This window comes from Saimiri boliviensis, chromosome 2 (genome assembly GCF_048565385.1).
Source record: "Saimiri boliviensis isolate mSaiBol1 chromosome 2, mSaiBol1.pri, whole genome shotgun sequence".
Taxonomy (NCBI): Eukaryota; Metazoa; Chordata; class Mammalia; order Primates; family Cebidae; genus Saimiri; species Saimiri boliviensis.
In genome coordinates, this window is record NC_133450.1 from 111,926,202 (window position 1) to 111,952,897 (window position 26,696).

Here is a 26,696-nt window from a genome sequence, read left to right on the forward strand (position 1 = left end):
TGGACAGGAGATATCTGTGCAACCATTATCGGAAAACATCGTCTGCCACAGCCTCTATCAAGCTTCTTTGGTGCATAGGAAGCACAGCACCTACAACAAGCTTTCTTGTTGTAGGTATTGTGCTAGCTACTCTAGTAAGGAATCACGATACATTCTATTAATATTTGTTAAAATTACCCTCTAAGGAAAGCATGCATTCAAGGCATGACCGGAAACACCCTTTTCAGGAGAGAATTTCTATTTTGATCAGGTGTCAAGGAAAACTAAGTCTTCCACTTACAATGTTGTGTGTTGGATTGGAGGAATTTTTCAGATTGGTTTCTGGCTCTGGATATTTCAGACCTCGTTTCTCTTCCTCTACCTAATTCTTCTAGCACCAAAGGACACGCCCACATCACAGTGCAACCTCTGGCCTTGTACCTTCCTGTCACAACATCAGATAAGTCAGCACACTGAACCACTACGTTCAGTTTTGAATTAGATTTAATGTCTGGTTCATGCAAATGACAGATATTTCCATCCAAATTATGTTCACTTGTTCATAGACCATTAGATTTCTGTTTTGGCCAATTCTAAAATAATACATTTTAGATCCATTTGTAGTAATTTAACATCAACTCAGTTTCATTTGCTTTCAGAAACATCACCGCTGTTCAACTGTATACAGAACTGACAGTAAAATGACTGAATTCATGTCATGTTAGGAGAGTGTTCAGTGCTGATGTGCTCACTGAATGCTTTAAAGAGTGAGGTGGCTTCAGAAAGTTTTCTTCTGTAACTTGCATAACCCAAGAGTCTCCTGATTGGTCTCTTTTACCTTTATTACAAAGTCTAACTGAAATCCCCTAAATTCCTAGGGACAGCCACTATGGAGGTGAGGGGCCTGTGATGGGTGGGTGTCCAGACCCCTCTGCAGCTCCCCGGAGTCTGCTCAGGTCAGATGAGGAGGATGTACTAGCCCGGGGCCTGCCACCACGACTGCTCTTGTTTCTTCATCCCCTGGACTCCCAGCTGCACAGAGCTGCCCAGGAAGGCTGGCCCCTTGCCTAGTCTCAGGCGCTCAGCCCTCCTCCCATAGAAGCTGGCCTGGCTCCGGCAGGGCTAGGGGGTTCCCTCAGCTCTACCCCCATCCCATCTTCTGCCCTCAGCCTCAGGGGAACCAGCTTCCTGCTACCACTCCTGGGACTCATCTAGCCTCCCCCTGGCTGCATCTTCTGTCCTGAAGCTCTAGGTCTGGAAGAGGTGCTCCACCTGCAGGTCCTGGAGCCCTGCCAGAGGTTTCTAGAGATGCTGGTTGACCCAGCCTCTTGGGGAAAAGGGCAGGTGCAGGTCTGAAGGAGGGACCTGGGGGTGGAGCTCCAACCTATTTATAGGATCATGGCTCCTTGGAGGCTGGCAGATTCACGCTGGTCCCATCCCACTGGGACAGTCGCTGCCACCCAGCCGGAGAGCCAGCATCTTGGCAAGGGCTGGGCCTGGAGTGGAGCTGGAAGGGCTGGCATGGAGAGCCTGTCACCTGGGGGACTACCTGGCCACCCTCACCAGGTAACAGTGTCTGCAGAGCATGTGGGCACCAGTCAGGGTGGGCCTGTGGCCAGGGTGCACTCTGGCAAATCTAACAGCTGGAATCAGGGTGATTTCAGTCTCTGCCCAGACTGAGCCAGAAGGCAAGGGAGTCTGAGACTTGGGATGCGGAGCAGGTTGGGTGAGTGAGCAGCATCTATAGATACGGGGGCCGGGAAACATGAGTCTAGTCAGGAGAGCTTCCCCTCCCCATACCCAGTGACTACAGCAGTGCCCTTAGGGACCTCCCCTGCCCCCAACATTGAAGAACATAGTGACTGCATGTGTCGCAAAAGGAGACCCGCCAGGTCCACAGCCCCACCCCCACAGGCCAGCAACTTCCCAGAACTGGCTGGAGCCCTGGGATCAGCCTGTATGTCTCTGGAGCTCTGGGGCACCAAATCCCCATTCACTCCCAACTATTTACTAAGCCCAAGAGCTGTGGGGCTGCACCCAGGCCAAAGAGGCCTGCAAGCTGCTCACCCCCACCTCTGGCATGAGTTTCCCAAAGCCCAGAATTTTCATCGTCTGCCAGGGACCAAGGCCAGCAGGGCTGGCTCCTGAGGTCTCCCTGGTGCCCAAGGCAGTGGCCCGGAATGAGGCTAACTGTGCCAAAGTCACTGTCCTGAGGTCCTTTGCCTCATGTGCAGACCCCCCGGGGCTTCTAGAGCTCTGTCTCTGAGACCCAGGCCTGAGCTGGATCCGGGCAGGCAGCTCCAGTCTGGTGCTCCTGGAAGAGGCTCGACCTGGGGCAGGGCAGACATCGCGGAGCCCTGGCGGAAGGTGAGAGGGACCCCTTGGTGAAGGACCACGGTGCTGCCCCAGCCTGAGGTCAGGAGGAGCCACCCACAAATCAGACATCAGTGGACATTTGGATATTGGGGAGCCAATGGCTGCACGGCAGGGGAGGGGCTGGCAACCCTGGGTCCCCCACCCATCCCATCAGGAGCCCTGAGCCCAGAATGGCCCGCTGTGGAGGTTTCTGAAATATACCAGCTTTAGGCTCATCTCCCTGGGGAAGGCTGTGCCCTTCCCCCTTTCCCCTCAGCCTGCTCCAGGTCTGGCTCCCGGGTAAAACGAAAGCCTAAGTGCCAGCGATTTGGGAGCCTGAGTCTGCCCCACACTTGCGAAGCACCTCATCCCCAGCCAGCATTCACAGGACTGAGTCCCCAGGACCAGGCCCTCAACTCCAGCCTTCAAGTCAGCTCCTGCGGTGGCGAGCATCAGCAGCGGCTTCTCCTAGCCACGTTCCTGCTAGAACAGGGGCTTGGAACCTGCCCCAGAGTCGCAGCAGGGCTGGCAGGGCGGGCTGGCTGTCTGGAACCTGTTCTGAAACGTGCCTGCTGTGTAGTCCAGTCCAGGAGCCTCTGCCCAGCCTGAATGAGGGAGGTGCAGGGCCCGGGGCTGTGCCCAGGGGTTCCACTCCTCTCTCTGACCTCCTGCACTGCCCCACCACGGGCACGAGTGCCAGCAGAGGACGGGGTCTGCTCATTCCCTCTTCCTGCTGAACACCCAGGATCAGGGGCAACTGGACCCCAATTGAGGATACTCAGCCCTGTTAAGCTCCCTTGGGCCACATCTCCCAAGATGGGCAGGGGGCAGCACTGAGCCTCTCAAAAAACTTGCTGACAAACGTGTCCTGGGCCTCTCCTCCCAGAGCAGAATGGCAGAGCCTCTGGGGTCCCTGCGCAAGGCTCAGAGAATGGCTGAGATCCTCAACAGGGAGCCACTCCTGGGATCCCACAGGTGCTGGGCTGCTGAATGCCCTCCAGAAGCCTCAGGGTTAGTCATCAGTTAAGGTGGTATCTCAGGTGGGAGGATCTTTCAGAAGGGAAGGTGAAGCCCGTATGCCCTCAGGAGAAAAGATTCGTATCAGTTAATATGTCAGTTAGCTCAGTAATCATATTAGTCAAATCTATGACAAATCTATGAGTATCTATTAGTCAAATTAGACAAATCTATGAAAATCTAGTGTCTAGCTATCCATGGGGCAATGAGGGGAGAGTTGCATGCTTTTCCACAGAAGCAAAGTCCTGGGAAGGTAGCATACAGAGGGATTATGAGCTCTGGCCTTGAAGTTTGGATTCCAACTCTATCACTTCTAACTCTGTGAACTTGCACACGTTAGCCTCTCTGAGCCTCAATTTCCTCATCTATAAAATGGGAGGAAATGGAAGTACCGTCTTTTGAAGTGGTGGGAGGATAAATCAAGTGACAATAGGCAATATGCTTAGTACAGTATTGTCACCTTACAGAAAGACACTAGAGAAAATTATCTCTATGTTGTATTTCCTCTGGAATAAGAAATGACTGGAGCCCGGAATGTGTGGAATGACAGGCCGCCAGTGCCACGGTGAGGGAAGGGGAAAGGGAAGCTTTTACTGGAAAAAAGGGGAGAGGCTCACAGAAACTGCTTGGAAACGGAGTTCCTTGGTTCCAGAGGCTCACAGCCAGAGCCGTTAGTTCATTGGTGGCGATGCTGTTACTGGGCACGTGTGTTTTTTTAGAGTATCTTATCTGGGTTACTGCCATCCTGAAGGATGTCTGGTAATAAACCTTCTCCAAGTAGCAGATGCATGAAGTAAGTGAAGGCGTTTTCTGTGGGGTTTGTAGGAAGTCCTTGGAAACAGCTCTTATCTCAGGTGTGTAAACATGAGCTCTGCTCTTTCATGTGTTTCCAGCCCTGATTTGTTGGGGTCTGACAAAAGTGATTTCATCTTGGTGTCTGCCGCATTCACAGTGCCTGGAACCATGACAAATACTTAATAAATAGTGATAATAATAGCAGTTATCTAGAAACTGCTTACTTTATTCCTAAGCAGTGTGCAAGTATTAACATTTTAAGCCTTAAAGTACCATGTGAGGTCAAAACTGTTATTATTTCCACTACACGTGAGGAAACAAACAGAGGCACAGAGAAGTTTAGTGACTTGTCCAGGGTCACACAGCAAGTAAGTGGCAGAGCCAGGGTTTAAATCCAGACAATCTGGCTCTAGAGGCTTCCTTTACGTCCTGGTAAAGACCAGTCATAGTAATGATTGTCACAATAATACCATGTTCTGGGCACTCCATGTTAGCGCTGATCTTAGAGGTGAAGAGAATTGGGATTTCACTCTAGGAAAAATAACCTGCCAGGGAAGCAGCCCACACGCTTGGGACCTGTGCAGTGTCGGCCTGGCCCGAAAGTCAGGGGAATGAGGCCGGGCTGCCTCTGCCCTTCCCCTATCTTATACTGGAGTGGGACATCGAAACTCAACACCCCACAGGGCCCCAGCATCCTAGCCATCACCTCCCTGTGGCCAGCAGTGGTGGAGTCGGAGCGAGGGGAGGAAATGGAGCCAGATGTCTCAAAGTTCATGAAATCAGTGCTGCTGACAACCCTTATAAGGGCTTAAGGTTTATAGAGTTGACATGTGGCCAATGCCACTGGAGCTAATCCCCAAGAAGAGACAAACAAGTCTACCTTGCCTGGGGAGGTCACATGTGCTCTGCTTGGAAGTGGCCTGGAATGACAGGGATGTTGGCATGGAACCACAGAGAGGAACGATGCAGGGGCAGAGCCACCAGGTATGTGGCTTTGCTGTGGCCCATGGTCCTTCACAGTTTTTGGTGGGGAGTGGAGAGTCAGGTGGGTGGTGAGCCAGCCCCTAGCGAGCAGCATCTGGGCAGAGTGGAGATGAGTCCTCATGGGCACCGAGAACTTCCAGCCACATGCATGGGTGTGGATCTGGTCATGGGAGGGTGCAAAGCAGGAAACGGCTCTGGTTTCGCCACAATCATCTCCCAGCTATGTGATGCTGAATGTTTCCTGTGCAAACACTGCACTGCCTCCTGGCTCCCTCAGGGGATGGGGGATGAAGGGGCCTTACGAGTCCGAGAAGATCGTACTTAGTGGGGAGTCTAACCTGGTGGCAGAGCCACTGAATGGCAGAAGCCCCAGCATGGGTTTTTTCTGGAGTGGAGACGGTCTGTGGGTTCTTCACCAGGACTGCCACGCTGCGTGCTCCCTGGGTTAGCATTTCATAGGCCTTCATGTGCCAGGTGTCCTGTGGGGGTCCTGCCACCCTGTGGTTCTGCTGGGTCCCCTCCTGGCTGGGGGCTCCTACTGCCCTACTCCCCGGCACAGGCACTGCTCCTTCCTGAAAGCCCTGTTCTAACAGCCCGTTGGACATGGGCTCTTTCTGCTGGGTCCACACATCCCGTAGGTGGTCCTCCTGGGCAGGCTCCCTTCCAAGAGGATGCAAGGCCAACAACCTTCCTTGGGGTCAGCCCACAGGAAAAAATGCTATTTGCCCTGCCAGACCCATCTGAGTAACCTGACTTCAAAGAGGCTTATAAGAAACTAGTGCCAGGTGCACAAAAAAAAGCCAAGCAGCAGGGTCCAGGAAGAACAGAAACCCCAGGGCCCTCCTGATCCTGGCAGTGCCAGGGACCTCAGCAGTGGGCGTGAGGACACCTCCAGTGCCCTGTCCCAGCAGGACTCAGCCGCGCCCCACCGACCGCCTGCTTTCCCTCCTGCCACCTACTCTCAGCTCATCTCCTCTAGCTTCTGCCCACTCAGCAGCTTCTCCCTCTCACCTGGGCTGTCTGTGGCTGACGTGGCCTCATCAGCATCTTAATACAGTAGCCTTTTGCCCACAGCACCCACTGCTCCCAGTGACGGCCCAACACTCTCAGAGTTTCCTCATTCATACCCCATACGGTGCAGACGGCTGAGATCCAGGGTAGCGCCTGTGGACTGGGCTGCCGAGGCTCAGCCTCTCTTAAGTCATGCGCCTGCTTTCTGTCCAGAAGGGCTGGGGTGGGGTGCTGGCAGCAGGGTCACCAAAGGTAGCCCTTGCTTTGCCAAGAGGCTGCGGGCTGCCCTCCCTGGGAGCTCTGGGAATGGCTGACATCTAACTGACCCATGTGGCGGCCACTCAGTTCCTTGCTCTGTCCACTACCACGTGTTAGCCTGTTCCCGAAGGGGAAAGGGTCCCACAAATTCCACCCCTGGGGAGTCTATTCCCTGACTGCTGCAGCCCAGAACCGTGACCCCAAAGACAGAGGTGAACAAAGGCTGATTGGTCCCCAGAGGGTGTCCCGGAATGCCTGGCAGCAGCATCAACACCACCAAGTACCAGGAGGGTGGTGAGGGGTGTGGGCAGCCCGGGCTGCAGCACAGCGACTCCAGGCTTGGTGGGGGGAATGCGAGAGGGACTCTGGAGTTTGATTTTCTCCCCAGGGGGAGGCCTCTGCCTGTTGGCAGCTCACCGTGAGGGTCCTGGAGGCGCGGAATCTGTGCCGGGCCGACCTGCGTGAGTAACCACCCTGTGCATTCTGGTGGGAGCAGGGGGTACCAGATACCCTGGGAAGGGCCCAGATGAGCACCCTGGGGTGGGGCTGGGCTGGGCTTGGCTGCCCGTGGTGACCACCAGGGTCTTGGTAGGAAACTGTCATGGCCTGTGGAGAGGGTGTGAGGACTGCCCCCTCACAAAGGCTTCCTTAACCTTGGCAGTGAGTGAGGCCGACCCTTACGTGACCCTACAGCTGTCCACCGCGCCTGGAATGAAGTTTAAGACCAAGACGCTCACAGACTCCAGTCATCCTGTGTGGAATGAGGCCTTCAGCTTCCTTATCCAAAGTCAGGTCAAGGTGAAGCCGGGGGAATCCTGGCCACTCCCCTGTGAACAGGCCGGACCTCCATGTGACGGTTCCTGGGGTGGAGAAGCTCTCAGGAGAAGGGGTCTCTGTGCCCAGCCTGTCTGTGCTGTGTACAAGGGAATGCATGAAGGAACGAACATGGTCCTCCCACCAGCTGGCTGTGGGACCGACTCCCGCAGCTGGTTCCTCTCTAAGCCCAGCTATGAAACAGAGACAGTAAGAGCCCCCTCCTGAGTAGGTCGCTGCAGTGGGGAGATGAGAGCGTGTGTGGGAGACTGTGGAAGATCACCAGCACATACCTTAGGGCGCACCTTGGGGAGCCAGAAAAGCCATGGACAGAGACGGAGATGGAGACAGAGACAGAGAGGAAGAGAGAATTCGTTGACAGAAATTTATGTTTGATAAAAACATTAGAAAGGGAAATTAGGAATTTTAGAAGATTTCCTCCTATTTAAGTTTTACAGTTCTTTTTATTTTGAAACAGAAAAGTGTGGGGCATAACGATCATTTCTGGCTCTAGACACCAAGTAGGGGCTCGAGCCCTTACTTGAGCAGGTAAAAGGCTAAGTTGCTGTTCCTGGTTTCTAGAATGTTCTGGAGCTTATCATCTATGATGAAGACTCAGTCACAGAGGATGACATCTGCTTCAAGGTTCTCTACGACATCTCAGAAGTCCTCCCTGGCAAGCTGTTCCGGAAAACCTTCTCCCAGAGTCCCCAGGTGGGTGGGGAAGTCCCCAGGGGCCCCACCTCTTCCGACTCCAGGCTGAGGAAGCTGCTGTTTCTCCCACCTGTGGGGAGGCTTCCCTGGAGAACTCAGTCACAGAAAACTCTAAACCCCTTCCAGAGATATTTACATTTTAATAAGCAAGGAGAAGGCTTAACTTGACAGTTACAGACTGAATCACCCAGTGGAGGGATTTGAGCCACTGGTGGCAGGAAGGATTTGGGAGGTGGAGAACTTCGTGACATCCATCAAAACAGCTCAGCCTCCATCACTGCTGCGGGGCGGCACTAAGGCCTGCTCTGTGAAGCCCTCCGCTCCCTTCCTGCGGCAGCCTGGAGGTGGGGACGGCAGTTCTGGGGGTCTGGGTCCTCCTCAAGAAGAGCAAATGGGTCCTGCAGGCCATGCTTCCTTTGGCTGTGCTCTTTGTCTTCCCCTCAGTGTTGCCCAGAGTTTTGGGACCTCCAAGGGAGGGAGACGCGTTCTCTGCAGACTTACTGGCCATGGGTAATGTGGGTAGGTAGCCCATCTGGCCCCAGACCTCAGCTTCCTCATCCGTAAATTGGAAATAATTGTACGGACGTGCCTCCCTCAGAGACTGCTTGAGAGGATGAGATGAAGCCTGTAAAAGAACTGTGTCAACTCTGAAGACATAGGTAAGTGCTTGTGACTGGCTCACTCTCTCTGATTGCAGGGAGAGGAGGAGCTGGACGTGGAGTTCCTGATGGAAGAAACGTGAGTAACGACCCACAGCCCAGGGAGTGTCTCAGGACTGAGGCTCTGTCAGAGGAAATGGCCCTGACCTAGATCTCCCTGTGGTCAGGCCAGCCTGACTGTTCCTCATGTCGTAACCCTGCCAGGGAGGTCCGGTCTTGGGTGGGGCTTCTCATATCACACCACTTCCTTCACGACGCTTACTAATATCAGTTCGTTACCCATGTCTTTATAAATTTATACATGCTTTCAGGGAGAACAGTCTCTTCGTACTACATAAATATTAGCTTTTATAATTTATAGGTATTATAATTATGATACGTATCAATATTATAACAAAAAATTGATCAATGTTATAAATGAAAAAATGTGGAGAGGAAGGTCGATGTTTTCTCTCCCTGCTCTCTCCCCTCCCCTCTCCTCCTGCAGAAGCATCTCCCCTTCCCCCCGAACCTTATCCGGAACTTATAGAGCCCTCGGCATCAACCAAGGAAGCCCCACACTGGCGGGAGGGGGAGGTCAATACAAGAAGCTTTTGCCTTTGCAAGGTTTGATTTTTCTAGGTCGGATCGCCCAGAAAACCTCATCACCAACAAAGTCCTTGTGGTAAGTGCCTTCCCAGGCTGAGGGAAGGGGCTCCAGAGCAGACGCGTGGCGGGGAGGACAGCTGCCTGGGGTGTGAACCAGCAGGGACAAGGCATGGGCAGGGCTTCGTGGTAAAACCACCCCTGGCCTCGGAGCCAGGTGGTCACCTGGGGCTGTGGGTCTTCGAGGGGCCTGGAGCTAAGGATGCGTGGAGAGAGGGGAGGCAGGGCTCTGCGGAGAGGAGGTTCCAGCCCGCCGCTGTTTGGGGTGCTTCCCCAAGGTGTTTAGTCACCTGCGGTGAACTCGTAGCTCTAGGGATTGCCTGAGTACTTCCCCGGGAAGCGGTGACGAAATCAGGCAGGCCAGGCCCACCTTCCGGTTGTTAATGTTGAGGTCACCGAGGCTCAGAGGGCGCTCCCAGCGCGGTTACTTCCAACCTGGGAGACCATAGGTTCAGCGGCTCGGTCAGCTCCCGGACGGGGGAAGAGTCCCCGCCAGCGCTCCTGACCATGGGCTCACGAAGCCGCTGCAGTGGCCAGAAATGGCCAGGAGGCGGCGAGCAGGCGATGCGCTAGATACATGCTTTTCTCACAATGTGACGCCCCGATCAGCAGCACAGACCTGGGAGCAGGTGGGCCCAGGGTCACGTGCGAATGTACCTAGAGCCAGCAGCTGAGGAGGCGCTCACTCCTAGGGTTGTCTGATGGGCTAGTATACTTTTTAAAATACGCATGAAAGAATAGCATCACATGACACTGGTTAAAAAATAAAATAGTCATGCCAATGGCACTGCCTCTTAGCAGGTGATGGAGACCTGCAGGCGGTGGGCATATTTAGTGATTGTGTAGCGCGTGGGTGGCGGGCATCTTGGCAAGGCCACGCGGGCCTGGCCTTGACAGTATCCCTCAGTTAGGCCACAGAGGACAGCCAGGAGATGTTTTGGGTGTTTCTCTGACATGCAGTCCAGCCTCCTGTGGATGGATGGCTTGTTTAGATTATTTGGAGTTGTGGTAGAATACTTCTTCCGACTCCAGCCACAGGGAAACAGGAGAAGAAGGGGCTGTGTCCAAGGGCTGGGCGCTCTGGGAGGTTTCGGAAGTTTGGCAAAGCCAGGAGAGCTTGCAGGGAGGTGTGGAGCCCCAGCCCTCCTGGCTCAAGAACATGAGGCTCAGCAGTGGCAGAGGAGCAGTGATGGGGTGAAGGGCCCCTGCAGCCAGTCCCATCCTGAGCCCACACGACTTCTTGTTGTGTGTGTGGCGGATTTGAGACACTGGGGCTCAGAGAGGTGAAGATGAGGCGACCTCAGCTTACCCTGCAGAGGCCCCTGCCCATGACTTGGTCTCCCCCAGGCCCGAGAGCTGTGCTGCCTGGATGTGCACCTGGACAGCGCAGGGAACACCGCTGTGGTTGCAGGTGAGACCGGCTCGGAACCAGGCCCGGACTCTGTCTGGACGTGGGGGTGAGGATTGCTGGGAAGGCTGCACAGGGCGGCAGGCAGCAGCAGGATCGAACTTGCCTCTCCCTTCCCACCCGAATGGCACAGAGGGCCATGTGTCTCCTCTAGGCAGGAGGGTCCCCTGACCTGGGGGACAGCACATTACACAAGGTAGGAGTCCGGGGTGGGGGCCTTGTGGGGCCCCATGGGCTGGGAAAGGCCCTTTTCATACTGCCATTGACGATGGCCCAGCCTCCTGGGCGTGCTCTGAGTCCTGGTGGTCACTTTCCCAAGTCCGAGCTGGCGGGCTGGGCTCTTGTTGTCATGCTAACCCGCCCTCTCTCTCCCTAGATCAGGACAAGCTGGAGCTGGAGCTGGTGCTGAAGGGGTCCTATGAGGACACCCAGACATCCTCCCTGGGCACAGCCACTGCCTTCCGTTTCCACTACATGGCAGCCCTAGAGACAGAGCTGAGCGGGCGCCTGAGGGTGGGTCTTGGCTAGACCTCTCCCAAAATCTCAGGCTGGGCAGCTCCAGCTGCAGCGGGCCCCTCCCTGCCTTCCCTGCCCACCAGAGCCAAGGCCCCTGTGGCCTTGTCAGCCTCCCCTAATTAAGCACCTCACCATTGGCAGACACGGAAGACCACCAGGTGTTAGGTGGGCATGGGACTGCTGCACCATGTCAGTCTTTGAATCCTCCAGCAGCCCCTCAAGCGAAACCCTTAGAATAAAATGTGATGTCTGTGCCCACAAGGCCCTGCACAGCCTGGCACCTGCCGACCTCTGCCACCTCATTTTGTTCCACACACCCCCCCATGCATGATGTGCCAGCCATCCTTGCCTCCTCTCTCACTTCCAACATGCCAAATGCTCTCCTGTACCCCACTGGCTCCTTCCAAGGCTGCCTTTTCCTCCTCCCCTCCTCCCCTCCTCCCCTCCTCCCCTCCTCCCCTCCTCCCCTCCTCCCCTCCTCCCCTCCTCCCCTCCTCCCCTTCTCCTCTCCTCCTAGTCCTCTCCTCCCCCTCTTCTCCTCCTCCCCCTCTACTCTTCCCCGTCTTCTCCTCCCCTTCTCCTCCTCCTCTACTTCTCCTCCCCTCCTCCTCCTGCCCTCCTGCTCTCCTCCTCCTCTTCCCCCTCTCCTCCTCCCCCCTCCTCCTCCACCTCTCCTCCTCTTCCCCTCCTTCTCCTCCCCTCTCCTCCTCCTCTCTTCCTCCTCCTCCCCTTCTCCTCCTCCCCTCCTCCTGCTCTCTTCATCCTCCTCCCCCTCTTCTCCGCCTCCTCCCCTCCTCTTTGTCCCCTCCTCTTCCTCCCCTTCTCCTCCTCCTCTCCTTCTCCTCCCCTCTCCTCCTCCTCCTCTCTTCCTTCTCCTCCTCTCCTCCTCCTCCTCCTCCTTCTCTTACTCCTCCTCAATATCTCAGCTCAAATGAGGGCCCTCCTTGATCCCCACCTGAAATAAACCCCATGCATTCCACCTTTGGTTGCATTAGAAACATATCACCCCATTTATTTTTTTCATGACACTAGCATCAGTTCATTACCCATGTCTTTCTGAATTTACACATGCTATTTGGTGAGAGCAATGCCTTTGTACTAGATAAATATTAGCTCTTATAATTTTATAGTTATTATAATTATGATACTTATCAATGTAATTACAATACTTATCAATATTATAATCTGTATTATCAGGGAGAGACATCTGTCTGGATTACAGTCTAGATACTCAGTAAGGATTTGTTGAATGAATGAATGAATGAATGAGCGAATAAATGATATTTTCCTTCCAGAGCTCCATAAGCAATGGCTGGAATGGAGACAACTCAACTGAACACCTCACTGTGCCCCTGAGGCCCTTGACCATCGGGAAGGAGGTGACCACAGGTGTTCCTGCTCCACATGTAAGTGGCTTCAACTGGATGGCAAATGCCCATCCAGTAAGAATGAAGATGAGGCCAGGCGCAGTAGCTCAAGCCTGTAATCCCAGCACTTTGGGAGGCCAAGGCAGTCAGATCACCTGAAGTCAGGAGTTTGAGAACAGCCTAGCCAACATGACGAAACCTATCTGTACTGAAACTGCAAAAATTAGACAGGCATGGTGCTAGGTGCCTGTAATCCCAGTTACTAGGGAGGCTGAGGCAGGAGAATCGCTTGAACCTGGGAGGCGGAGGTTGCAGTGAGCTGAGATTGTGCCATTGTACTCCAGCCTGGGTGACAGAGTAAGACTCCCTCTCGACAAAAAAAAAAGAAAGGAAGGAAGGAAGGAAGGAAGGAAGGAAGGAAGGAAGGAAGGAAGGAAGGAAAGAAAGAAAAAGAAAGAAAGAAAGAAAGAAGACGAAGGGGACCAAGGCCTCAGGGGATTCCCATGTGGTGCTTAGGGTATAGGAGGATCTGAGCAGAGTCTCTGGCTTTGGTTTCAGGCCCCAGGAGTGCAGCTGCAGCTCAAGGCAGAGAGCTGGTAAGGGACATTCACATCTGTGGGGACTGTGAGTGGCAGGCATGCTGGAGGGGAGGGCTGTGCACAAGGGTGGGCCTTGAGACTGGAGGAGGGGGCTTCTTTGGCGGCTCACTCTGGGCTTGGCCAGCCAGTGGCTGAGCTGTGCGTGTGTTCCTGACCCCTGTATCCTCCATTGCTGCAGCCCCAAGGAGCTGGCCATGCACCTGAGCTTCAACCTGTGTGCAGAGGAGCAGGCCTTCCTGAGCAGGAGGAAGCAGGTGGTGGCCAAGGCCCTGAAGCAGGCCCTGCAGCTGGACAGAGACCTGCAGGAGGATGAGGTCTGGGGCTCAGGGGATGTGGGTACAGATATCCTGGACTGGCCATAAGGGAGTACCTGATTCCTATGCCTCTCCAGAAACTCCAGTCAGTGGAGACTGGGCATGTGTCGGGAGACATGGGACTGTGGCTAGGCTTTGGGGTTCTAACTCTCGGGAGTTCCATCCTGGGCTGAGAGCCATTGCTTCCAGAAGAGGGCTGGACCCAGCCTTAACCCTGACTCTGTCAGGCCCTGATCCTGCGGTTCCCTTCCCTGTGACACAGGAGGCAGCCGGTCCCTTTCCTTGTTAATCCAGCCTGTGTCCGTCTGTGGTCCAGGTACCTGTCGTGGGCATCATGGCCACAGGAGGAGGTGCCCGGGCCATGACCTCACTCTATGGCCACCTGTTGGCCCTGCAGAAGCTGGGCCTCCTGGACTGTGTGACCTACTTCAGTGGTGTCTCCGGCTCTACGTGGTGAGGATCCTGGGGGACTGGACAGCAGAGACCCTCTGTGTGGGGAGGCCAAGTAGGTGTGAGCAGTGTGATCTGATAGGAGCCAAGCAACTTTCCCACAAGGGAGGAAAGAGGCATTTACAGAAGCCCTGCCATGAGCAAGGCAGCAGAGGAGGCGCGTTCTGGAGGTTCCTGAAGGGCTGTGAGGTCGCCGATTCAGACGGAGCTGAGTTTGAGTCCCGGCAGCACCACTTACGGGCTGGCTGACCCTGAGCAGCTTATCTCCTCTGATTCTCAGTTGACGCGGCTCCAGACGGGGACAATCATAGTGCACACCACATGGGACTGGGGTCCCACATATGGAAATAAAAATTTTTGAATATGGTGAATTAAATAAAATATTAAAATTAATTTTACAGGCTTTTATATCTTTTTAATGTGGTTACTAGGAAATTTACAATTCCGTGTGTGGCTCACATTGAATTAATATTGGACAGCGCTGATCTGGAAGGAGAGAAAGCCCTGAGACCCATTTCCCAGATGGGCAGAGCCTTGGCGGCAGGAGCCACGTGTTAGGAGAAGCTGCAGGGTGGGAAGGAGGAGTTGCAGCTCCCCACGCCTGGCCTCGGCCTCCTACTTCTCTGTCTTCTCATTCTCCCAGGACAATGGCCCACCTGTATGGGGACCCTGAATGGTCACAGAGGGACCTGGAGGGACCTATCAGACACGCCCGGGAGCACCTGACCAAGAGCAAGCTGGAGGTCTTTTCCCCAGACCGCCTGATGAGCTACCGCAGGGAGTTGGAGCTGCGGGCTGAGCAGGGCCACCCCACCACCTTTGTGGACCTGTGGGCGCTGGTGCTGGAGTCCATGCTGCATGGCCAGGTAGGGCACCTGTGCATGTGGGGAGGAGCGTATGTGCACCGCGGGGGCCAAGGTAGGACTCCCTAGCAGCTGACATGCGTATGTGCATTTCCTGCAGCATGGAAGAGCCCCTGTTTTTGATGTCATCCTGACTTTGGAATTTAGGTTTATCATCATGTTGCAGGGCAGGGGAGCCTCGAAACTGGGGTTCTGCCCATGGAGGTTCTTGGCTTCCCCCAGGAAGAAATTCAAGGGCTAGCTGGTGGTAGAAAAAATAGCTTTATTGAGGGCACAGTGTTACGGCTCTGTGACTCTCCTACAGAGCAGGGCCACCCATCAGCAGTGCGTCCAGAGCAGCAGCTCAGGGGCAGTTCCACAGTCACGTTTATACCCACTTTTAATTATATGCAAATTAAGGACTAGATTATTCAGAAATTTCTAGAAAAAGGGCAGTAGCTTCCAGGTTATTGCCAGTGAAGGAGTAAACTGTCATGATACTGGTGAGCATGTCTTTATGGAGAGGTGCTTTCAGCCTTTACCTGTTTCAGCCAGTCTCCAGTCTGGTTCCAGAGTCAAGCCCCACCACCTACCTCATTCCTGTCTCAGAGATTAGACACTCTTCCTTAATTGTAACAGGGTGCAGAAGGGTGGAAATCTGTTCTTTTGTAACTGCTTCCTGCTTATTTTATGGGGGTAGGCCTGGTCAAGCAACAGAGGAGTAAAAAAAATCTCTGGATACCTGATCTAAGGAGCCCAGAAGCAGAATACTTAAATTCTCCTGGTCAGTAGGCTGGATAGATTAGAAACCTTGTGCCAGCATCATCTTTACCTGCAATTGTTGTAATCTAAAAGACACAAGCTTTACTAAGAGGTTAATCAAGCAAGGCCAAAGATTAGTAATAACAAGATAGCTTTCAAAGGTCCTAGGAGAGGTAAGAACGAGGTGAGACTTAGGAAGGCATTTTTGATTATGTAACCAGGGCACTAATCCCAACTATATCTGTTGATGTAATGTATCACATTTATTGATTTGTCTATGTCGAACCATCCTTGCATTCCTAGGATGAATTCCACGTGCTCAACGGTGAATAATCTTTTTGATGTGTTGCTGAAGTTAGTATGATAGTATTTTGTTGAGAACTTTTGTATCTGTGTTCATCAAGGATCTTGGCCTGTAGCTTTCTTTTTTGTTTGTGTCCTTATCTGGCTTTGGTATCAATGTAGTTCTGACCTTGGATCATGACTTTGGAAGTATTCCCTCCTCTTCAATTTTTTGAAATAGTTTGAGTAGAATTGGTATTAGTTCCTTAAATGTTTGGTGGAATTCAGCAGTGAAGCCATCAGGTCCTTAACTTTTTTTTTTTTTTTTTTTTTTTTGAGACGGAGTTTCGCTCTTGTTATGCAGGCTGGAGTGCAATGGCGTGATCTCGGCTCACCGCAACCTCCGCCTCCTGGGTTCAGGCAATTCTCCTGCCTCAGCCTCCTGAGTAGCTGGGATTACAGGCACGCGCCACCATGCCCAGCTAATTTTTTGTATTTTTAGTAGAGACGGGGTTTCACCATGTTGACCGGGATGGTCTCGATCTCTCGACCTCTTGATCCACCCGCCTCGGCCTCCCAAAGTGCTGGGATTACAGGCTTGAGCCACCGCGCCTGGCAAGTCCTTAACTTTTCTTTGATGGGCATTTTATTACTGCTCCAATCTCATTGCTTGTCATTGGTCTGTTCAGCTTTTCTGTTTCTTCATAGTTCAATCTTGGTAGGTTGAATGTGTCCAGGAATTTATCTAATTCCTCTAGGTTTTCCAGTTCACAATGTTGTAATATATATATCCTTAAGAAAAATGTGATATTATTTGCAAACAACTTTGTACAAGTCCCCTTGTACACCTGCATTAGAGATTCTCTAAGTCTTCAAGATACATACCCAGTAGTTGAATTGTTGGGCCACTGGGTTTGTACACCTTCAGCTTTCCTAGCTATTGGCAAACCATTCTCCAAAGGAGTTGTATTAATTCACACTCCCACTACTTGTGTGTAATAGTTGCATTTTCTCTATATCCTGTGCAGACTTTTAATTTTTTGTTTAGCATGGGGTATAAAAGGAACATTTATCATAGTTTGGTACTTTGATTTTTAAACAGCTCATGTTTTCAAGTATATTTATCATTTAGGCTTCCTCTTCCATTAATTACCTATTCAAATCCCTTTCCATGTTCCTGTTTAATTTGTCTTTTTCATATTGTTTTATAGGAATTCTTTATATATTCTTGATGTGAATCCTCATTAGTTCTAATGGTTTTAATCCATAATTTCAATATAATCTAACTTATCATTCTTTTTATGTTTTTTTGGGGGGGGTCTTCCTTTTCTCTCCCCCAAAGTTATAAAATCTATACATTCTTATAAGATTTTTTAAAGATTTATTTATTACTAATAGGACTTCAATCCACCAAGAATTTATCTGCAGGTATCATGTGGATAGGGATACAGTTCTTTTTTTCTCACATTAATAACAAATTTTTCCAGTCTGATCTATTAAATATTTTCTCCATTGACCTGTGTTGCTAATTCTGTCATGTATCAGGTTTCATATATTTTTCATATATTTATATTCCTGGGACTCTTCCTGAGTGCCCTCTTCTGTTTTAACAGGACAGATTATCTTTCCCTATGCCAATAGCACCTGGACTAAAGTTTTGTGATAAATCTTGGTATCTGGTAGGCTAAGTTACCACTCCACTTGAATTCTTTAGAATTCTTTTGGCGGTACTTGCCCCTTTACTGTTTCTTTCTCTCTTCCCTTCCCCTTCCCATCCATTCCCCCCCCTTCTTCCTCTCTCTCTCTCTCTCTCTCTCTCTCTCTTTCTCTCTCTCTCTCATATATATATATATATATATATATATATATATCTGTCGCCCAGGCTGGAGTGCAGTGGCACAATCTCGGCTCACCGCAACCTCTGCCTGGGGTTCAAGCCACTCTTGTGCCTCAGCCTTCCGTGTAGCTGGGACTACAGGTGTGAACCACCACGCCCAGCTAATTTTTTGTATTTTTAGTAGAGACTGTTTCACCATGTTGGCCAGGGTGGCCTTGAACTCTTGGCCTCGAGTGATCTGTCTGCCTCAGCCTCCCAAAGTGCTGGGATTACATGTGTGAGCCACTACGTCCAGCCTACTGTTCTAATTATATGATAAAATCACCTAGTCATGCTTTCTGATAAATGTTGTTGGGATATTTATTGAAATGGCATTGAATTTATAAAGCCAACATAATTACTGGAAATATTTTCATTTTATTACTATGTCCTGTGTATTCTTTGGATCTACAGTTTAAGTTCATATTCAACTTTGAAGGTGTTGTGTTTTAATAACTGGCTTTCCTGCTTGGTGGCAGTGATTAGTTACTATAGAATGGGAGAAGCTTGTTTTAACAGTTCACTTTACAAGGTAATAGAAAATGCAGTTTGATCCTAGGCTATAAAGTAGATTTTTATTTAATTACCCTTATCCTCCATGACTTAATACATGGTTTTATGTGTAAGCTTTATAGGCATTTTTTTAGAAGACAATTTTTAATTATTCACAAAAATAGCCATGCTTGTGATATTATGGGACATCTATATATTCTTAAAAATGAACCTGGACAACATAAGGAGACCCCCATCTCTACAAAAAGAAATAGCTGGGTGTGGTGATGCATGCCTGTAGTCCCAGCTACTCAGGAGGCTAAGGTGGGAGGATTGCTTGAACATGGGAGGTCGAGGCTGCAGTGAGCTGTAATCATGCCACTGCATTCCAGCCTGGGCATTAGAGTGAGACTTTATAAAAAAAAATCACTTATGCTATTTTTAAAATTTTTTCCCAATATGAAAGATTTTCAATTTGTAATTTCTTTTCTTCTTGGTTATCAAATCTTAAAAGCTAACATTCATTGTAGACTTTACAAAATAATGTTTTATTCAGTCAATTTTAATGTTGATTTCTAATTTTTTAAAGCCTTAGATAAAAACAGGTATTTATTACCTCTATGACATAATAATCTATAGTACCAAAAGTCACTTTACAACATCAGAAAAATAACTCCGTTTATGACAAATCACAATTTCATTAATATTAAGAATTATCATACCCTGAAACTTTGCTCAGAATGACTTTATTAGTCTACATACACCTCTAATATTGATTAGGTTTTTATAAAAACCCACTCATCGAATACACTAGCTGTAATCAGTGCTTCTCAAATTCTCATCTCTTTGGAACTTTTTTCATCAGTCTTTTGCTGGCAAGTACCAAACTGCTTAAAAGCTGCTTATCATTCCTCAAAGAGAAACTCAGAGTGTTTCTCTTATGCTTTCCTGAGTTAAGAGCTGGCACACTTTCCTTCAACTCTGAAGAAAATGTTTTGCACACCCTTTAGTCTGCATTAACAGTACTGCACCAAGCTCCAGTGCTTCCGGTGGGACCCTCAAATCATCAGAATGGTGTTTTGCAGGGTTGAGGTTACTGGCTTAGAAGCTGCGGGGTTAGAGACTGAGAGTCCTGCCGCAGCTGACTGATGAGCCATGAGACACACTGCGTGTTGTTTCAGCAGATGGAGGGGTGTGCTGACCTTTTTCCAGAGCTTTCCCTGGGGCATGAATTGTGCAACTATAGTAAAAGGACACATTTTGCCTCATCATATGCATCAGAAGAGCAACAAACAGGGTTTCTAAATAAAAAGACTTTGAGAAGGGATCATGTATACACATTTGTACCTAAGGACTGACTTTACATACACCACCACTGTCAGTGGCGGGGGATAGGGCCCTATTTAGAGATTTCCTGTGAATTCTCTATAACTCGTACCGGGGACCACTGAAGAATGGGGTGGAAAGATAACTGGTGGACACAGCAGTGTTTTCGTCTGGGACAGAAGGGCTGCCAGTGAGGAGGACATACATACTGGGTATGTTGGGTTTTTGCCATGGATGTGGGAGAGGGATCCTCCTTGGATAGGCTGGGCAGGAATCCTCACACCTGGCTGGGCATCAGGATCATCTGAGGGTTTTTAAAAGGCAAATTCCAAAGTGACTTCCAACAGGCTGACCCTCCGTGGAGACCCAGACACCCACATGCTTTACATGCTCACATTCCCCGAGTCAATCTGATGATAAGAGCTGCTGTGGCAGGTTGGAAGCCTCTAAGACTAGACCCCCTTCTAGCTTGGAGAGCCCAAAGGTGGGATAACGTATTCGTGGTACATGTACTGCCCAGTAGGAACAGCCTAGGGCTGACGGCATCAACCTCAGCTGTGGTGGCAGAATCCTTCCCAAGATGGCGCTGCAGGCAGGCACCATTAGCCTTTCTGGTGCTTGGGAAGAGCTCTGTTTGCAACTCTAGTTCAGCATAGAATGAGGTCTTTCTGTTCCCCTAGAATTCAGGGACTCTGTAGGGGCTCCCCCAAAAGGCAAGCTGCAGTCGTTGCCATCAAAGACAGAGTTTAGGCCGGGTGCCGTGGCTCACGCCTATAATCCCAGCACTTTGGGAGGCCAAGAAGGGTAGATTGTTTGAGGTCAGGAATTTGAGACCAGCCTGGGCAACATGGCAAAACTCCATCTCTACAAAAATACAAAAATTAGCCGAGCGTAACTTGTAGTCCCAGCTACTCTACTTGGGAGGCTGAGGTGGGAGGATCAGTTGGGCCTGGGAGGTGGAGGTTGCATTGAGCCAAGATCACACAACTGCACTCCAGCCTGGGTGACAGAGTGAGACCCTGCCTCAAAATAAAATAAAATAAAACAAAGACAGAGCTTGGAACTCTATTGAAGAGGAAATTAAGAACAGAAGGCAAGAATTAACAACGGGGTACAACGTGGGAGGCAAGGATGTCAGGAAAGCATTCGGAAGGAACTGAAACTTGAAGTGCATTAAGGTGAACCTGGAAGAGGGGGCAGTCCAGCCCCCAGCGTAGCTTATAGTGTATGCACAAAGGATGTTGCTGGGCCCTTTCTGGAAAGCAGTATGTGTATGTGTGCGTGTGCCTTGTGTGTGTGTGTCAGTATCCACACCCATTTCACTCTTAAACCCATGAAGATGGGTCTGGAAGCCAGCTGGCATTGTGGTCCCTGTGAATGGCCCTCCCTGGAGAAACGCAGCACGTAGCCTGCACGCCGTGTCCAGAGACCCTGCGTCTGGGGCTGGTCAGTACACGGGAGTGGGAGTGGGAACTGACCCGTGCATGGCCCGAAGATCCCACTGGAGAAGCTGCCTCCTCAACCCCAGCCTGGGCTGCTGCCTCCGGGGTGCTCCCAGCATCACTTAGGCCCTGACACCCTCTGGCCCCAGGTGATGGATCAAAAGCTGTCAGGACAGAGAGCCGCCCTGGAACGGGGTCAGAACCCTCTACCCCTCTACTTGAGCCTCAGTGTCAAAGAGGACAATCTGGAGACACTGGACTTCAAGGGTACGGTTCTTCCCACTCCCCCTCCCACACGCTCCACCCCCCCAAACCCTTTGCACCCCAAGAGTCCCCAGAGAATTCAAGCTGGAAACTCCGCACAGATTGCCCAACCTACAGGAAGGGCAGCGGTGCTGAGGGCTCAGGGGAGCTCTCTGTGCATGGGAGTGGGGAGAGCTTGAGGGTGTGGACCAGGGACTGGGAGGGAGTGCACGCTCCCCATGTCTGCTGCATTGGCGCCAGGCACAGGGTGCTCAGGCCTGCTGGGGCAGTACCTTTGGCCAGTGTTGGGGCTCCTGCCATCCACTCCCCTCACACTCCCGCCTCTTCCTCCAACCCCATTAGAATGGGTTGAGTTCTCCCCCTATGAGGTCGGGTTCCTGAAGTACGGAGCCTTCATCCCTCCTGAGCTCTTCGGCTCCGAGTTCTTCATGGGACGGCTGATGAGGAAGACCTCTGAGCCCCGGATCTGCTTTCTGGAAGGTGAGGGTGGTGGCTCCGAAGGCCCTGGGCGGCCCTGGGCCAGGCGTCTGAATGCCCCTCCTGTAGCTCAGGTGGGGCAGAACCTCAGGATGAGGGGTATGGGTGGGTGGCACACAGAGGGGGCGTCATAGGGGCAGCCCTCTCCCCACCCCTGTTTCCCATCAGCACCCGTGAGAGGGTCCCTGGCTGGGGCCTCAGGCTGACCTCTCTTGGGGTTCCCTCAGCCATCTGGAGCAACATTTTCTCCCTGAACCTGCTGGACGCCTGGTATGACCTCACCAGCTCCGGGGAGGCCTGGACACAGCACATCAAGGACAAGACCAGGAGCTTAGGTGGGAAGCGGGAGCCGAGGGGCCTGGGATGAGGCTGCTCCTTCAGACTCTGCTTGCAGTGTGCGGGGTCTGAGGGGAAGAAGGGACCAATGTCTGCTTCTCTGGCTTCAGAGGAGGAGCCCCCCACCTCCTCAGGGACCTCGTCATGGCTGGGGGCCTCGTGGCTGCAGCCAGGAACGGCACTGGCCCGGGCGTTTAAAGGCTTCCTGACCGGCAGGCCCCTCCACCAGCGCAGCTCCAACTTCCTCCAGGGCCTCCAGCTGCACCAGAACTACCGCGGCCACAGGGACTTCTCCACCTGGGCAGGTAAGGGCCGTGGCCAGGCGGACGTGAGATTGGGCTCTGGGTGGCGTGGCGGGGACTGGCAGAGAAAGGCCTAGGAGGTCAGCATCCTCCTCTGGGGTGTGGCCTGGAGAAGAGCCCCTTGGAAGGTCCTGGGGCAGGGCTGGGGTGGCACACACATTCAGGGGGTGACCCAGAGGACAGACCTGTGGCACAGTGTCGGCCTCTGACCATCCTGCGTTTCCCAACAGACTGCCAGCTTGACTCCACACCCAGCCAGCTGACCCCCCAGGAGCCTCAGCTCTGCCTGGTGGACGCTTGCTATTTTATCAACACCAGCTGCCCCTCCATGTTCCGGCCGGGCCGCAGGCTGGACCTCATCCTCTCCTTCGACTACTCCCTATCTGCGCCCTTTGAGGTACCCTGGTCACCCCATGAGAACCCCTCTGCCCAGCCAGGCCAATCTCCAGAGGCAAGCAGCAGGGCCACGGAGCCACTGCCCTACACCACCCGGGTCCCGAAGGGAAGGAGGGGTGTCAGACCTTCATCTACGGGCTTCTGCCAGGGTCCTCACTTGGGAAGGGCTGTGGTGGTGCAGGGGCCGTGGGTCAAAAGAACAGCTGGAAAGAGCTCAGAGGAGACCCTAAGCATCTCCTCCATCCCCCCCGCAACCCAGACTTCTTCCCTTGCAGACTGTGCACAGATGTGGGTCCCCTCTTGGCTCTGGGATTTGAACAATCCAGCAATAGCAATCCAGAGTTGGGGTCTGTGGGGCTTGGGGTTAGGTTTGTACCCCCCCTAAAGATTTTAACCAAACAACATTGCAGACCACTGGGGTCCTTGGACTCCCCTGGGTCTCCCTCCTAGTCACTCTGCAGCTTGGCCCAGCCACAGACAGGACAGAGCCAGGCTGTTGCCCTGATACTGAGGCAGCCGGTGTGGGCTGGAACTGTCCCAGCACTGACCTGGGCCAGCCTGGCTCTCTCCAAGCCACCTTCTCCCCACCAGGCACTGCAGCAGACGGAGCTGTACTGCCGGGCCCGGGGACTGCCCTTCCCCCGGGTGGAACCCAGCCCTCAGGACCAGCACCAGCCAAGGGAGTGCCACCTGTTCTCAGACCCTGCCTGTCCGGAGGCCCCCATCCTGCTGCACTTCCCACTGGTCAATGCCTCCTTCAAGGACCACTCAGCCCCCGGTAAGGCAGCCCCTCCCAAACAGCCAGGCTGCCTGGCCCCTCAGACGCCCTCCCTGGGCCCCCCGCTGCCGAGCAGAGGGAAGGGAAGCAAGTCTGCCAGGAGAAGTCTTCAGGCTAGACCCCCCCAGGCCTTGCAGCCCACCCAGGCCTCCTTGCTGATGCCCATGTCCCTGCAGGCCCTCTGTTTGCAGGGTCGCTGTGCGGGGGTCCCCTCTGTCATGACGCTGGCCTCCTGTGGCCTCCCTCCTGCCCTGGTACCCCCTCTGCCCCGCCTCCTCTGCTCTTCTGCTCTGTGGGGGACTTAGTTGGCCTCTCCATCATCCTTCCGCAGCCCAGGCTGGGATCCCTTCTCAGGGAGCTGAGCCTCTCCTCAGGGGCTCCCGAAATTGAAACCCCCATCGCATTCCTTCCTATCCTCTCTTCTTACCAACTGGTCAGAATTTTATTTCCTTTCGGTCGGAAAAACTCATTGCTGCCTTCGCGCGATATTCCCAGCTTTCTGCTTCCCACCATAATTCCAGATCTCCCAACTGTCCTCTGAACACGCTCAGCCACATCTGAGAATTCTGAAGAACTTTCATCTCTCAACAAATTCTCGCTGCCCCCTTAATTCCAGCATGAGTTCTAAGAATCCGTTCACAAACCCAGTTGACGTCCCCCTTCTGGCTGTTTCCACCTTACCCCCAAGCAATGGAGAGACCTGGGGCTGCCTGAATAGCATTAGGAGTGTCACTCAGGAAACCAAGCGCGAAATCGTATTTTCTTTCTTTCTTTCTTTCTTTTTTTTTTTTTTTTTTTTTTTTTTGGAGACAGAGTCTTGTTTTGTTGCCAGGTGCCAGGCTGGAGTGCAGTAGCGCGATCTCGGCTCACTGCAACCTCCACCTCCCGGGTGCAAGCAATTCCCTTGCCTCAGCCTCCCAAGTAGCTGGGACTACAGGCACGTGCCACCATGCCCAGCTAATTTGTGTATTATAGTAGAGTCGGGGTTTCACCATGTTGGCCAGGATGGTCGCGATCTCTCGACCTCGTGATCCACCCACCTCGGCCTCCCAAAGTGCTGGGATTACAGGCATGAGCCACCGCACCTGGCTACAAAATTGTATTTTCTACCACCAAATAGTACCCATCCAAAGAGCACACTGCCCCCACGCTTGTATTCCTGGGGAAAGGACGCAGAGAGCTGGGGGGAAAGCAGGGACCCCTCCAGTGGGGGCAGCCCTCCCAGTGCACCGCTGCCAGGCTGTGGAGGCCCTGGTGGCCTGTTCCTGACACCCCTCCCACCTTTGGGTAGGTGTCCAGCGCAGCCCCGCTGAGCTCCAGGCTGGCCAAGTAGATCTCACCGGGGCCACCTCCCCCTACGCCCTGTTCAACATGACCTACAAGGAGGAAGACTTTGAGCGCCTCCTGCAGCTCAGCCACTACAACGTGCGGACCAGCCATGGTGCCATCCTGCAGGCCCTGAGGACTGCACTGAAGCACCGGGCCCGAGAGGTGAAGCCTTCAGGGGCACAGACCTGAGGCTGCTCAGAGGCCCCAGGACCCTGAGGGCCACACTCTGACCCTCCAGGGACTGCAGGCTGAGATCCGCAGCTGGCCTCAGCCACAGCCCTTCCTGGCCGGAGCTGTGGGCTCTACCAGGCCTGGGTGGCCTCTGCAGCTGGTCTCACTGCCCAGAGGGAACTGCACCCCACTCAGAGTTCTCCCTCATATTCATGGCTGGCTTAGGAGGAGTTGAAAATAACTTCACCAGGCCAGTGTGTCGAACAGCTGGTACACAGACCGACTTTCACACCACTTCCTTCCATGCCTGAGCAGAATAGATTGGAGGTGCAAGCGGGAGGCGGCAGATCAGAGTAGGGACAGGAAGGACAGGGGAGGCCTGACCTGACAGGTAGCTTCAGGCCTCGGGAATCACGGGACACCCTGAACACATTGCCTCCTCCTCGTCCTCCTCCTCCTCCTCTCCCTGTTCTCTTTCTCTTCCTGCTTTCAGTATGCAAGTCTTGTACTTGTTTAAATTTATTCCTAAATATTTTATTCTCGTTGACAAGTGTAGTTATTTTAATTTTATTGTAGATTATGCTTTGCTATTTTATAGAAATACAATAGATTTTTAAATGTTGATCTTGTATTCTGCAATCTCGCTGAAGTCGTTTACTGGCTCTAATACTTTTGTGGATTTTTTAGAATTTTCTGTAGACGGGTCATGCCATCTCCAAATAGGGATGGTTTTACTTCTTCCTTTCTGATCTGAATACCCTTTATTTATTTTTCTTTCCCAATTGCCCTGACTAGAACCTCCAGTACAATGATGAATACATGTGTCAAGAGCAGACATTTTGTCTTGTTCCTGGCACTGAGAGGAAAGCATCTGTCTGTCACCATTTAGTGTGATTTTAACTGTGGGTTTTTCTTAGACATCCTTTATCTGGTTGAGAAAGTTCTCTTCTATTTCTAGTTTATTGAGTGTTTTTATGAAAGGGTGTTAGGTTTTGTCAAGTGATTTTTCTGTGTCTATGGACATCATCATGGTGGTTTTGTCCTCTATTTTATTAATGTACTATATTGCATTCATTGGTTTTTGGATATTAAACCAACTTTGCATTCCTGGGGCAGTTTCCATTTCATTATGATATGTAAACCTTTTTGTGTATTGCTGGCACATTTGTTTTTCTTTTCTTTTGAGACAGGATCTCATCACACTCTGTCACCCAGACTGCATGCAATGGTGCAATCATGGCTCATTGCATCCTCAACTTCCTGGGCTCAAGGGATCCTTCTACTTCAGCCTCCCAAGTAGCTGGGATACAAGACATTCAACACCATTCTTGGCTAAATTAAAAACAATTGTACAGATGAGATCTCACTATGTTGCCCAGGCTCGTCCTGAGCTGCTGAACTCAAGCAGTCCTCCTGCCTCAGCCTCCCAAAGTGTTGGGATTTCAGGCGTGAGCCAGCATGGTCAGCTGCTGGTATATTTCTTACCTCCCTCATGCAAGGGTACACACACAGACACACACATGCACACACACACACACACACACACACACACACCTGGGCCCAGGTGGAGGTCACAGTGGGAGCTTCGGGACAGACCTTGGCTCAGAGACTGCCCGCATCTGATGTCCTCTCTCAGTTTCTTTCCCTGCGCCTCTTCTCCATTTGGCTTTATTTTAATTCTTCACTTTTTTCATTTTATCACAGACTCTTATTTTTTAACATTGGTATGGGAATTGA

At 52.1% G+C, this 26,696-nt stretch overlaps 1 protein-coding gene across 1 annotated transcript; it reads left to right on the forward strand.

The window, feature by feature from the left end:
* The first annotated feature begins 1,397 nt into the window (after positions 1-1,397).
* On the forward strand, positions 1,398-26,696 carry PLA2G4D (phospholipase A2 group IVD). The gene is made up of 20 exons (XM_003935681.3): positions 1,398-1,545; positions 6,788-6,860; positions 7,061-7,197; positions 7,795-7,926; positions 8,624-8,664; positions 9,207-9,249; positions 10,578-10,641; positions 11,015-11,151; positions 12,450-12,560; positions 13,080-13,117; positions 13,299-13,434; positions 13,751-13,887; positions 14,528-14,750; positions 21,056-21,173; positions 21,513-21,650; positions 21,875-21,982; positions 22,094-22,288; positions 22,516-22,682; positions 23,273-23,459; positions 24,751-26,696. Exons 1-20 carry the CDS (start codon positions 1,501-1,503, stop codon positions 24,975-24,977), a joined length of 2,457 nt encoding a protein of 818 aa, XP_003935730.3. The 5' UTR covers positions 1,398-1,500; the 3' UTR covers positions 24,978-26,696.

What these genes read in the sequence shown, in the direction of transcription:
- PLA2G4D (XM_003935681.3), top strand. Translation starts at nt 1,501, where the DNA reads ATGGAGAGCCTGTCACCTGGGGGACTACCTGGCCACCCTCACCAG. An exon ending in TACCTGGCCACCCTCACCAG is followed by an intron (nt 1,546 to 6,787) that starts GTAACAGTGTCT and finishes TTTTCTCCCCAG; the next exon opens with GGGGAGGCCTCTGCCTGTTG. An exon ending in TCTGTGCCGGGCCGACCTGC is followed by an intron (nt 6,861 to 7,060) that starts GTGAGTAACCAC and finishes TAACCTTGGCAG; the next exon opens with TGAGTGAGGCCGACCCTTAC.